At 36.1% G+C, this 10,923-nt stretch overlaps 2 protein-coding genes across 2 annotated transcripts; one reads left to right on the top strand and one right to left on the bottom strand.

The window, feature by feature from the left end:
- Nucleotides 1-380: 380 nt before the first annotated feature.
- LOC109220227 lies at nt 381-3,780 on the top strand. The gene is made up of 4 exons (XM_019384685.1): nt 381-557; nt 723-1,523; nt 1,874-1,923; nt 3,609-3,780. Exons 1-4 carry the CDS (start codon nt 381-383, stop codon nt 3,778-3,780), a joined length of 1,200 nt encoding a protein of 399 aa, XP_019240230.1.
- Nucleotides 3,781-5,900: 2,120 nt separating this feature from the next.
- LOC109220229 (uncharacterized protein At5g65660-like) lies at nt 5,901-7,478 on the bottom strand. Its single transcript, XM_019384686.1, has 2 exons — nt 7,047-7,478; nt 5,901-6,407 (listed from the first exon to the last, which is right to left on the bottom strand). Exons 1-2 carry the CDS (start codon nt 7,272-7,274, stop codon nt 6,216-6,218), a joined length of 420 nt encoding a protein of 139 aa, XP_019240231.1. The 5' UTR covers nt 7,275-7,478; the 3' UTR covers nt 5,901-6,215.
- Between the last annotated feature and the right edge of the window lie 3,445 nt (nt 7,479-10,923).

A 10,923-nucleotide genomic window follows, 5' to 3' on the forward strand; every position in this document is an offset into this window, starting at 1 on the left:
GGAACTGTTCTTCCAAATTCATTCCGATTAACCTGAAACCAAAACCAACGATTTATATAAGTCATAATACACCACACGGGGCAAGTCATGCCCGAGAGCTGACGATCAAAGTGCAAAATCTCAAAACGACCGGTCGGATCGTTACAAGAGCTCACACTGAGCTCGTGTCTCTCTCGTCTATCTTTCAATTTCACATGGTATCAGAGCACAGGTATTAGCCCTAGAGTCTCGTTGTCTCATATTTTGATTTTTCTCTCATACAAACAGAAATTGTTTGCTGATTTTGGGAATTAGGGTTGCTGTGTAAAAATCGATCGATTAGTCTATTGACCAGTGATTCGTTTTTGCTAGAAAATATTTCATCTTTGGTGAACTAAATCATGGTCGGAGATGACGAAATTTCGGTGACGGATAAGACAACCCTAGATTCTACAAGTCCGCTGTACATGCATCCGTTGGAAAGAGCTGGATCTATGTTAGTCCTGGTGGCTTTTGATAGAACTGGCTATAGATCATGGAGAAGAGGAATCCTACGAGCACTCTCCGTGAAAAATAAAGTAGGCTTCATCACCGGAAAATGTAAATAACCAGATCCTGACTCTACTACTCTCGACCAATGGGAATGGTGCAACGATATGGTGATTTCGTGGATATTAAATTCACTGTCTAAGGACTTAGCAGACAACCTATAGTACGTTAATGATGCCAGAGAACTTTGGCAGGAATTGGAAGACAGGTATGATCGGACTAATGGTGCTAAATTGTATCAGCTCCATAAGGAGATAAATGATTTGAGTCAAGGGAATTTGGACATCACTGGATATTACACAAAAATGAAGAAACTTTGGGAGGAACTCAACACACTGAACATACATGCTAAGTGTGATTGCAAATGCACATGTGGAGCTAAAGAAAACATGCACAAAGCTGAGCAAGAAAGAAGACTGATTCAGTTTCTGATGGGGCTTAACGAGGTGTACACTGTGATAAGAGGAAGCATTTTGATGATGAATTCACTCCCAACAATAGCACAAGCTTTTTCTATTCTTATTCAAGAGGAGAAGCAAAGGGAAGTAAAGCCGAGTAATCACTTTTCAATGGAACCTGCTTCCTTGAATGCAACTGGACCAGGAAATAATAATTTCAGAACAAACTATACTCAACAGGGGAACAATAACACAAACAGTAGATATAGAGGGAATCAGTTCAATAATAGACCTCGGTTGTTCTGTGACTACTGCAAAAGGCCAGGACACACTAAGGAAAAAAGCTACAAACTTCATGGATTCCCACAAAATTCCAAGTTCAATAAAGGAAGAAGGATTACAGGAAATGTGTTTGGATCATCAAGTGAAGGTGCTGCAATGAAGGATGATGGAAATGACTCTCAGGGTCAGGAACACGGTCGAACTATGCATAATTTAACTAAGGAGCAATATGGACAGCTACTCAACATCTTGAAAAGCTTTCAAGGAGGAGGAGACAAATCCACAAACACTACCATAAATGGAGGAACTTTGCAAGTATCTCAACATGCTCTACTCATTTTGACTCTAGTGATCAATTGTGTGATAATTCTAATTCAAGTGTTGACTCTTGGATTCTTGACTCTAGAGCCACAAACCATATGATATATAATAAATCACTACTAACCAATATCAAAACTTTAGTTTACCCATACCTAGTTACTCTACCCAATGGCTACAAATTTAAGGTGACACTGATTGGTGATGTAATTCTAAGTCCTAGGTTCAGTCTCAAAAAGGTCCTCTTTGTCCCCAGTTCGAGGTTCAATTTAATATCAATCCATTCCCTAGCAGTTCAACTTGATTGTATTGTGATAGTTACCAAATTTGTTTGTATTCTTCTATAGGGCCCTTCACTGAAGAGGCCACTGGAGATTGGTAAGGCCAAGACCGGCCTGTAGTTACACCATTCAAACAACTACAACACTGGTTCTACTTCCTCTTATTTTTCTAGTGCATCCTATCCATGTCTTACTAGTAATAAAGATGAGGTTGCATTTAACACATCTAGTTCATTTTCTTTTTCTTAGTTAGCTAGCACAAATAAGCCAGATTCTACCATTCCTGTTGCATCTACTTTGGTCGCTCCATCTCATAGTAATGATAAAAGTAGTTCTCTTCCACATTTGCATCATTCTGTAAATAGCTCAAGTAATAAAAGTGATTCTTGTTTGTCTGATATCTCCTCTACTACAAAGAATTTGCTTGATCTTTTGTGGCATAACAGATTATTAGAAAATGTGCATTTTGTCAAAATGAAGGGGTTCCTCCATGCCTGTTAAATTTGCACCTAAACAGCCTTTTCTTTGCCCTATCTATCCAATGGCAAGACAAACCAGATTGCCTTTCCTAGAAAGAACAACACTAACCACTAAGGTCTTTGAGTTATTACACATTAATCTGTGGGGTCCATATCATGTTACAACACACAACAAATATAAATACTTCATCACCCTTGTGAATGATTACAGCAGGTCCACATGGACTCATTTGTTGAGCTGTAAAAGCAATTCCTTGCACACTATCAAGGCCTTTTCTGCCATGATAGAAAATTAATTCAACACTAGTATCAAAACTATAAGAACTAATAATGGCCTTGAGTTCACCAGTCTTGAAGCCATCTCATTTTTTCAATCAAAGGGCATCATACATCAAAAAACATATCCATATACACTACAACAATATGGTGTGGTGGAAAGAAAATATAAATACCTATTAGAAACAGCCAGGGCACTCTTATATCAGTCTAAATTGTCTATGCAATATTGGAGAGAGTGTATATTGACATCTACCTATCTGATAAATAGAATACCCTCTTCATCACTCAAAACTAAATGTCCATTTGAACTACTGTACCTAAAGAAACCAAGTTATTCCCATCTTAGAAGTTTTGGGTGTTTATGCTTTCCTACCACTCTCAAAACCCACAAAGATAAGTTTGAACCAAGATCTATTCCCCATGTTTTTGTGGGATATCCTTTTCGGACAAAAGGCTATAAGTACTAAATCTGGCCACAAAAAAAATAAGTATTTCAAGAGATGTAGTGTTCTATAAAAGTGTGTTTCCATTTGCATTATCTACTAGTCCTAGTAAGGTATTCCCTTCATTTCCTCAAATGATGTCACATTTATCAGATGTTTTTTTTCCTTCCAATGATATAAGGAGCATTCCACACTTAGTGAATGAAAATCACCATGAAGTGTCACCAGGGAACTTGACTAGGGATGAACCACTGTCTGAATTAGATCCAATGTCACCTCAACCTATTTCTTTTGATAATAACTCAGGAGTTTCTCTGTCACCCTTGAGCAGTCAAACATCAGGAACTCTTCCTGCTGCTGACAGTCCAAATGTCTCAACTCAAGACCAAAACATTTAGGCTTTAGATCATAATAGACCTTCCAAAACCTTGAAAATTCTTACTTACCTTAAAGATTTGAGCATGCAATTTCTAAACTACAACGTACTCACCAAAACCAGTCATCCCCTTCAAATGATAGCCAAAGTACACAATCCTTTTCCTTCACCACTTCTATGCCCAAACTTTATCATAATTTGTTCAATGCCCTAAATTCCACCAGTCAGCATTTGATGGAAGCTGTCTTACATGAATGTGAACCTAGTTCATATGAGGAAGCTGCTGTGAAGCCTGCTTGGCAAGCAGGAATGAATCAAGAATTCCAAGCATTGTATGCAAATAAGACTTGGGATCTAGTCCCTCCTCCAATTGGGAAGAAGACAATAGGGGTGTAGATGGGTGTATAAAATCAAACATAAAGCAGATAGTAGCATAAAAAGGTTTAAAGCAAGACTAGTGGTTTTAAGGGCTACACACAACAAGCTAGGATAGACTATACAGAAACCTTCTCACCAGTAGTGAAAATGACAACTGTGAGGGCCTTAATAGCAACAATAATCAAGAAGGGTTGGGAGGTTCTACAATTAGATGTTACTAATGCATTTCTCCATGGAGATCTCCATGAAGAAGTGTACGTGGAGGTACCACTAGGTCTGGTTATGGAGAGACCAGGTTTAGTGTGCAAATTAAACAAGCTCCTGTATGGACTCGAACAAGCAAGCAAATAGTGGTATGAAAAATTAACTGAAGCACTATGTTCAAGGGGGTACACTCACTCAATGCTTGATTATTCTCTGTTCTATAAGAAGACTGAAGGATCAGTGGTATTTGTGGATGTCCATGTAGATAATGTTGTTGTCACAAGCACTCATCTACAGGAGATTGAGTCCTTGAAGAACTTCCTACACAACACTTTCAAGATAAAGGACCCAGGGAGACTTCATTACTTCCTAGGTTGGAAGTTCAATGCACAGAGAAAGGAGTCTTAATGTCACAGAAGAAGTTCACTATGGATCTTTTGAAAGAGTTTGGCTGTATAGATTGTCCTCCTATGACTTCTCCTCTGGATTCTTCTATGAAATTAAAAGCTGATGATGGAGCTCTATTGACAGATCCCTCCTATTACAGGATGCTGATTGGAAAGCTCAACTTCCTCACTAATACTAGGCTAGACATTGCATACAATGTACAACATCTTAGTCAATTCATGCAAAGTCTAGAGAGCCACATTTTAAGGCTGCATATCATGTCTTAAGGTACTTGAAAGGTGATCCATCCTTGAGAATTTTCCTTAGTAATGATGTGGATTACAGAGTGAAAGCCTTATGTGACTCTGATTGGGCTACTTGTTCCCAATCCAAAAAATCAGTCAATGGCTACATAGTATTACTTGGTGATAGCCCATCAGTTTGGAAATCTAAGAAGCAGTCCACCATTTCCTTATCCTCTGCAGAAGCTGAATACAAATCAGCTAGGATGGTTGTTGGAGAACTTGTCTGGCTAGCCAGGCTTCTAGCTGAACTCACTGTTCCTCTAGCCTTGCCCATTCCTATATTCTGCGACAGTCAAATTGCCCTACACATAGCAAGGAATCCAGTTTTCCACGAGCGTATGAAGCATATTGAAGTGGACTGCTACTTTGTGTGAGACCAACTGTAGGAAGGATTAATTTCCCTTCACCATGCTCCTACCAATGACCAATTGACTGACATTTTTACCATGTCTCTAACAGGAATCAAGCATTCCACACTTCTTGACAAGTTCGCAGTGAGCCCCTCACCTCCAACTTGGTGGGGGGGGGGGGGGGGACAGAGGGGGATGGTGTTGAGATTACTCATACATAATATTGTATTTATTCTTTTATTCAGTACTTGTACATCAATTACATTAGTTAGTATAGTTAGTAGAGTTAGCTAATGAGCTGTCATTAGTTAGTAAGAGTGTTAGTAAGTTATAGTGTTAGTAGATATTATAAATAGGGACATTAATTGTATTTTTCAATTGAGTTGTTAAAAATGAATGAACCAGCTCCCTTTCTAGCAACTTCACTCGTGTTCTCTCCTTCTCTGTATACTCCGTGTTTCCTCCGTTAGAGCTCACACTGAGCTCGTGTCTCTCTCGTCTATCTTTCAATTTCACAAAAATAAAATAATTTAATAGCGTACAAATTAATTCTTTACGCATAAAATATATACAGTCAAACCTCTCTATAATAGCGTCGTTTGTTCCGAGATTCTTTGACTTTTTATAGCGAATGACTGTTATACACCTATATATGCTTGAATTGACGAAGATTCGTGTCAAATTTTTCAGCAAAAAAGAATCCAATGAAAATATATCATGTGCAGATCTTCAAATCTTATGTCTTATGCAAGATAGAAACTTTTTTCAATGGAAAAGATTGTATGGGATATTTTTAGAATTGTTATCAGTAATCTTAAAGATTTTATATAGTTGTTATAGAGAGATAATTTTACAAAGAGCGTTCTACTAGCTATAAATATGGTTGTTGCTGTTGTAGGAAAAAAGCTGTTATAAAGAGGTAAAATATATGGATGTTGTCGTAGAGACATTACACAGTATAACTTTAAACCCTTTCACCAAACACCACGGTAAAAGATTTTAGATACGACCTCCATGGTACGAAGCATTACACAGCAACCGCGAAGAGTAAACTAAAAGCCGTACTAGAAAATTGCTCAAAGTGCATTAATATTTACAAGTAAAAAACATTACGAATTTGATTGAACTACAATTCACTATATTCCACTATGCCACTATACACGCAACCAATTACTGGTCCAGTTCTAAAGTTTCCGTGGTAGCTTTTCTAATAGAAAGGTACTGCGACTGCCATATGAAGTGGCTTCGGAGGAGAAGGCGGCAGCGGCGGTTGCATCTCTACAACTACCTTTCCTGGCCGGAGAGGCTGACATGGACATGGCAATGCTATGAACTTTGGTACTTGATCTCCAGGCATCAACACCGCCGGCATATTTGATATTTGGTTTTGCTTCCAATTCTGCAAAACAGAGCAAGAAGATAATTCAGATTTCTTTCTTTTTTTAGGTTATTCAAATAGAATGACAGTTTTTATATTTGACACTTCGAAAGGAAAAACAATTATTCAACCTAGTAAGCAATATGTACAACTAACTCTAGAGATATTTTAATCTCATAGGGGTTATTTGGTATATGAGATAAGAATAATAATTTTGAGATAAAATTTCCATATTTAGTTTGAGATGTTGGCTAATTCCGAAATAACTTTTACACTAAAATGGTGATATTCCACCATTATCCCTAACGAAATCACCCCTTAAGTTATAAACTGACATATTCTTGTAGTCATCACAAGTTTTAAAGCTACTTTAATACTATGTAATAGAAGCTTTCTTTTTAAATTTTTTTAAACTACAGTCCAGTAAAATAGCAATGAAGTAATTTGGACTTTATTATGTGTAGCTAGATGAACTCTGCCAGCCGTCGGTCCCAAACCAGAGAAAGAAAGAGGATATATTGCAATGGATTATTAGACATGAATTCCAATAAAATGAAACGGATACGAAAGATTTATATAACCAACCCAATTAAACTGGAAGTTATCGTTATTAGTCGATTGATTTTGTGTCGTTTGAAGAGGGAATTGATGAAATCTTACCATGTGGGCTTTAGATTTCAAAGAAGAAGGGTCATCACCGGCTTCGAGATCCGTACCGTCGGAAAAAGATCGACGGAGAGAGCGGAGTTTGTCCCAATGGTAGCAGCAAGAAAAGATTCCGCTCAAGCTGAAAATGATGAGCAAGAGGAGGGCAGTGCCCAGCGGGAAGCCTAGTGAAGGCCGAGATGGGTCTGAATGGGAAGGTGCATAATATTGATTCTCCGCCATTCTTTCTGTAACAATAATTCGAACTCTCTCCTTCCAACATTCAATGCAAGAAACAACTTCAGTTTAATTAAAAGCTGGAACTGCTAAAATTACAATATATGTAGTGGTTTGAGAAGAAATAGAAATCAGAAAATTGAAGTAGTGGTTTGAGAAGAAACAGAAATCGGAAAATTGAAGGTGGATTTGGTTTTGGTTGAGCTGTGAGGCAGAGTAAGCAGAGAGCGCTAGTATTTATAAAGTGAGAAGCCTAAAGATGTGTACGTGTAAAGGTACGTCTGTTGTCCGGGCCAATGTACGGAGGAAGTGCTGGGACCACATCCTTTATAAATTATTTTTTAAGTAATCTTTTCTCATAAGAAAAGCAAATTCGAATCTTTTTATGAAATCTTATGAATAGCATATAAGCGTCTTCCAAAAAAAGGTTCAAGGCATTTTAAGGGCTCGTTTGCCCAATAAAAAATGAACCATAAAAAAGTTCATTTTCTTTTTTGGATTTTTTTTAACTTTTTCCGGAATCATTATTTGATTATGAAAATTTCAAATCAAACTTGAAGTTGAATTCCGGAACTTTTCGGAATTCGAAAAACTCTAAAAAGTTATTTTTCACAACTTTCATTCTAATAGCCTGTTTGGCCAAGCTTCTCAAAAGGCCAAAAGCATTTTTTCTCCCTAATTTGAGGTGTTTGGCCAAACTTTTTTGGGGGAAAAATGCTTTTGGGAAGAAGTAGAAACAGTTTCTAAGAATCAGAAAAAAGTAGTTTTTTCCCAAAAGCAGAAGCAGAAACAGTTTTGACTTTTCTTCTTACCAAAAATGCCCTTAACAAAATATAGTATATACCAAAATAATCATTAAGCATAATACTTAGGATATTAATGTATAAATATTTTTTCTTATTTTTAGGATAACTTTCTAATATATAGTGACTTTAGGGGTGAATACTTTTATATTTGTTGAAAGATTTTTAATATATTTAACTTATATTAAAAGAATTAAGTATTTTGTAATTTTATTTTCATATTTTACTTAAATAAAATGAAAAGATTTAACTAATTATTGCATGTAGTAACAAAATTTGAGATTATTTATTTACTTATAATATTAACTATTAAGTAATATCTATTCATGTCCTTATTCATAATTTGATACTTAAAAGCACTTTCTGAAAAGCTTGGTCAAATACATATTACTCAAAAGTGCTTTCCAGAGTAATTAGCCAAACACAAACTGCTTCTCTCCAAATAAGCTGATTTCTCCAGCATAGCCAAACAGGCTATAAATCTCTCACATAAATTCAAATCTCCAATCCATATTCATGTCCAAACACAACTCCAATTTCTAAATGAGTATTGGACATAAACAAAATTAAAGTTTTGTTAATGAAAACTATGAGTGTTATTTAACTTGAAAACTTTTTAAATAAGTTTTTCAATATTATAGATTTATTTAATATTAATATTAAAGTTCTATTTCCTCAAAAATTGATGAGCAGACTACAAACGTGCAAATAATGACTTTAATTTTGCAAGTGAAGTCACAGCCAAAGACCCAAGATCTACTTTCTGCTTCGTATTGGTTGTGGAGAATTTTTGCTAAACATGCCTTATTTTCCTTTGAAAAAGTACATTCACTTTAACAAAACATATATGTCAAACATGGGCGGAACTTGATAAAATTCGATTAAGAAGTAACAACAACAAAAGGAGACTCCACAACGATTGCGGCAAGAAAAATTTCGGAAGTTGGTTGAACTAACTGATAGATTTGCAGTGTGGAAACAAGAAAATGGGAAACACCACTCAGCTGGCAAAGGCAATGGAATTCTGTGATGTCCTTTTCCATTGCCGGTTCCATATTCTAGCCTCATGAGTATCACTTTATTGACGTTAACTTGTGTAGTGTATAATCTACCCTCTGTTCTTCTTAAATTAAAAGGACCTAAGAATTTATCGGAGTGTCTTTTATGAGGTTTCTTCCTCCCGTGCCCGTCGTTGCTTGGTCCGCCTTAGAGGGAAAATTAGTAAAGTGGGAAAAGAAAGACATTCACAATGTTTAATTTAAAGGAGATGGACATTTACAAGGTTTAGCAGGAAATATAAAGAAAGACCTGATTTTAAAATAAAGTAGGAGGACGTGGTCGATTCATTTGGAAAATAGGGCTCAAAATCTTACAAAAATACCATCTGCGAATTTGTTCAGTCTGTTATGTTGAACTTACACGTAACTTGGTACGGTGAATTTCGCAGAAGAAATCTAGTCTTTTGTTAGCATGAAAGAGAAAAGGTGAGAGTTAAAGTATAAAGAGTTTTTCGTATTTACTTCCCAAATAGCTAGCTATGACACTTTGGAATTCTTAAGTGCACAAGTACACGGACACTTCATTCTTCTTCTATTCTCAAACACTACATGAGAAAAAGTATAAAATTAAGCACAGGCATAAGGATAGGACTTTTGATGTCTTACAATGTTTCAGTAATATCTCCTTATTTTAGTGGACTTTCTGACATTACATATCTTATGGCAAAAGTAAAATTAAGTACTCAACCAGTAGGGACCATAGTCACCACATTGAGAAAATGCTTAAAGACCAGTGTGTGGACCATTCCAATTTCTTAACCAATAATGTCTCCTACATATTGTTGCGTTTTTCTTTAAAGGATGTGAATGGGAAATGGAAGAGGCACCTTTTAGATTGCACCTCTCCGTCTCACCCTTCCTTTGTCTATAAATTTAGAGGCTTGGCCTCATTTTTAAGACATGGAAAAATCTAAAAATTTCTCCCCTCTTTTCTATTTGCATTATTTTCAAATTAACATAAGTGTCAAGTGTGATTTGCTTCGTCTGTTGAGTTCGCTGAAATTCTATAATTTCGATTGCCAGTATTGCAGAATAGTTATTCCGTTCTATCATGGGAGAAATTAATCCAAAACCTTGGGCAACAGTGAGGGGATTAAATTCTTAAGGACACACAAGCAACTTGTGGGCTCGGAATTATTTTTTCTGTTTTCTTTATTAAACTAATGTTTCTCTTCTTCTCTGATTTTCTGATTTTTAACACAGTAATACCAACAATCTTAAAATATTTAATTACTATGTTTTGTGTTCGTCTGACGTTTGAGTGTTGGAGACTAAATGAGAAAGAGACATTGAAGTGTTGGAATTTGTTCCACGAGAAAATTGAAACTCTCTGCATCAAAGAAAATCAGGGCTAATTATGCTTAAGTCCTTTGTCAATCCCTTGACACATTGGATAGAGCTAAGGCATCAAATTGTTATGTTCTCTGCCATAGATTAATGTAAGATTTTGCCCAATTTAAAGATGTGGTTTCGAGTGATGGCAGTTGGAATTTTAATAATTTCATCCCTGAGAACAAATGTAATTTTTGCTAATTGGTCACTTTAATATAACAGTTAAGTTGTTAAGCCTTCTGGCAAAAATGGTTGATGGTGTATGATTGCTAAGATTTTACAACTCAACGTGAATAAGGCTCAAATACTCCATAAGGGTGTTATTTTGTCCTGACACAATGAACGAAGTAATTTCACATATTAGTTGAGTTTTCTTTCATTTCAAGTTAACAATATGACACAGTCAATTGTCTTCTGAAGAAACAAATTCTGCAAAACTTTGTGACGCCACTTGTGAGATCA

This window comes from Nicotiana attenuata, unplaced genomic scaffold, assembly GCF_001879085.1.
Source record: "Nicotiana attenuata strain UT unplaced genomic scaffold, NIATTr2, whole genome shotgun sequence".
Classification (NCBI taxonomy): Eukaryota; Viridiplantae; Streptophyta; class Magnoliopsida; order Solanales; family Solanaceae; genus Nicotiana; species Nicotiana attenuata.

Excerpts from the sequence above, each read along its gene's own strand:
- LOC109220227 (XM_019384685.1), top strand. The coding sequence starts at position 381 with ATGGTCGGAGATGACGAAATTTCGGTGACGGATAAGACAACCCTAGAT. Across the intron at positions 558-722 it reads CACTCTCCGTGAAAAATAAA|GAATTGGAAGACAGGTATGA; the intron begins GTAGGCTTCATC and ends GAACTTTGGCAG. Across the intron at positions 1,524-1,873 it reads TAAATGGAGGAACTTTGCAA|GGCCCTTCACTGAAGAGGCC; the intron begins GTATCTCAACAT and ends ATTCTTCTATAG.
- LOC109220229 (XM_019384686.1), bottom strand. The coding sequence starts at position 7,274 with ATGGCGGAGAATCAATATTATGCACCTTCCCATTCAGACCCATCTCGG. Across the intron at positions 6,408-7,046 it reads TGAAATCTAAAGCCCACATG|AATTGGAAGCAAAACCAAAT; the intron begins GTAAGATTTCAT and ends TCTGTTTTGCAG.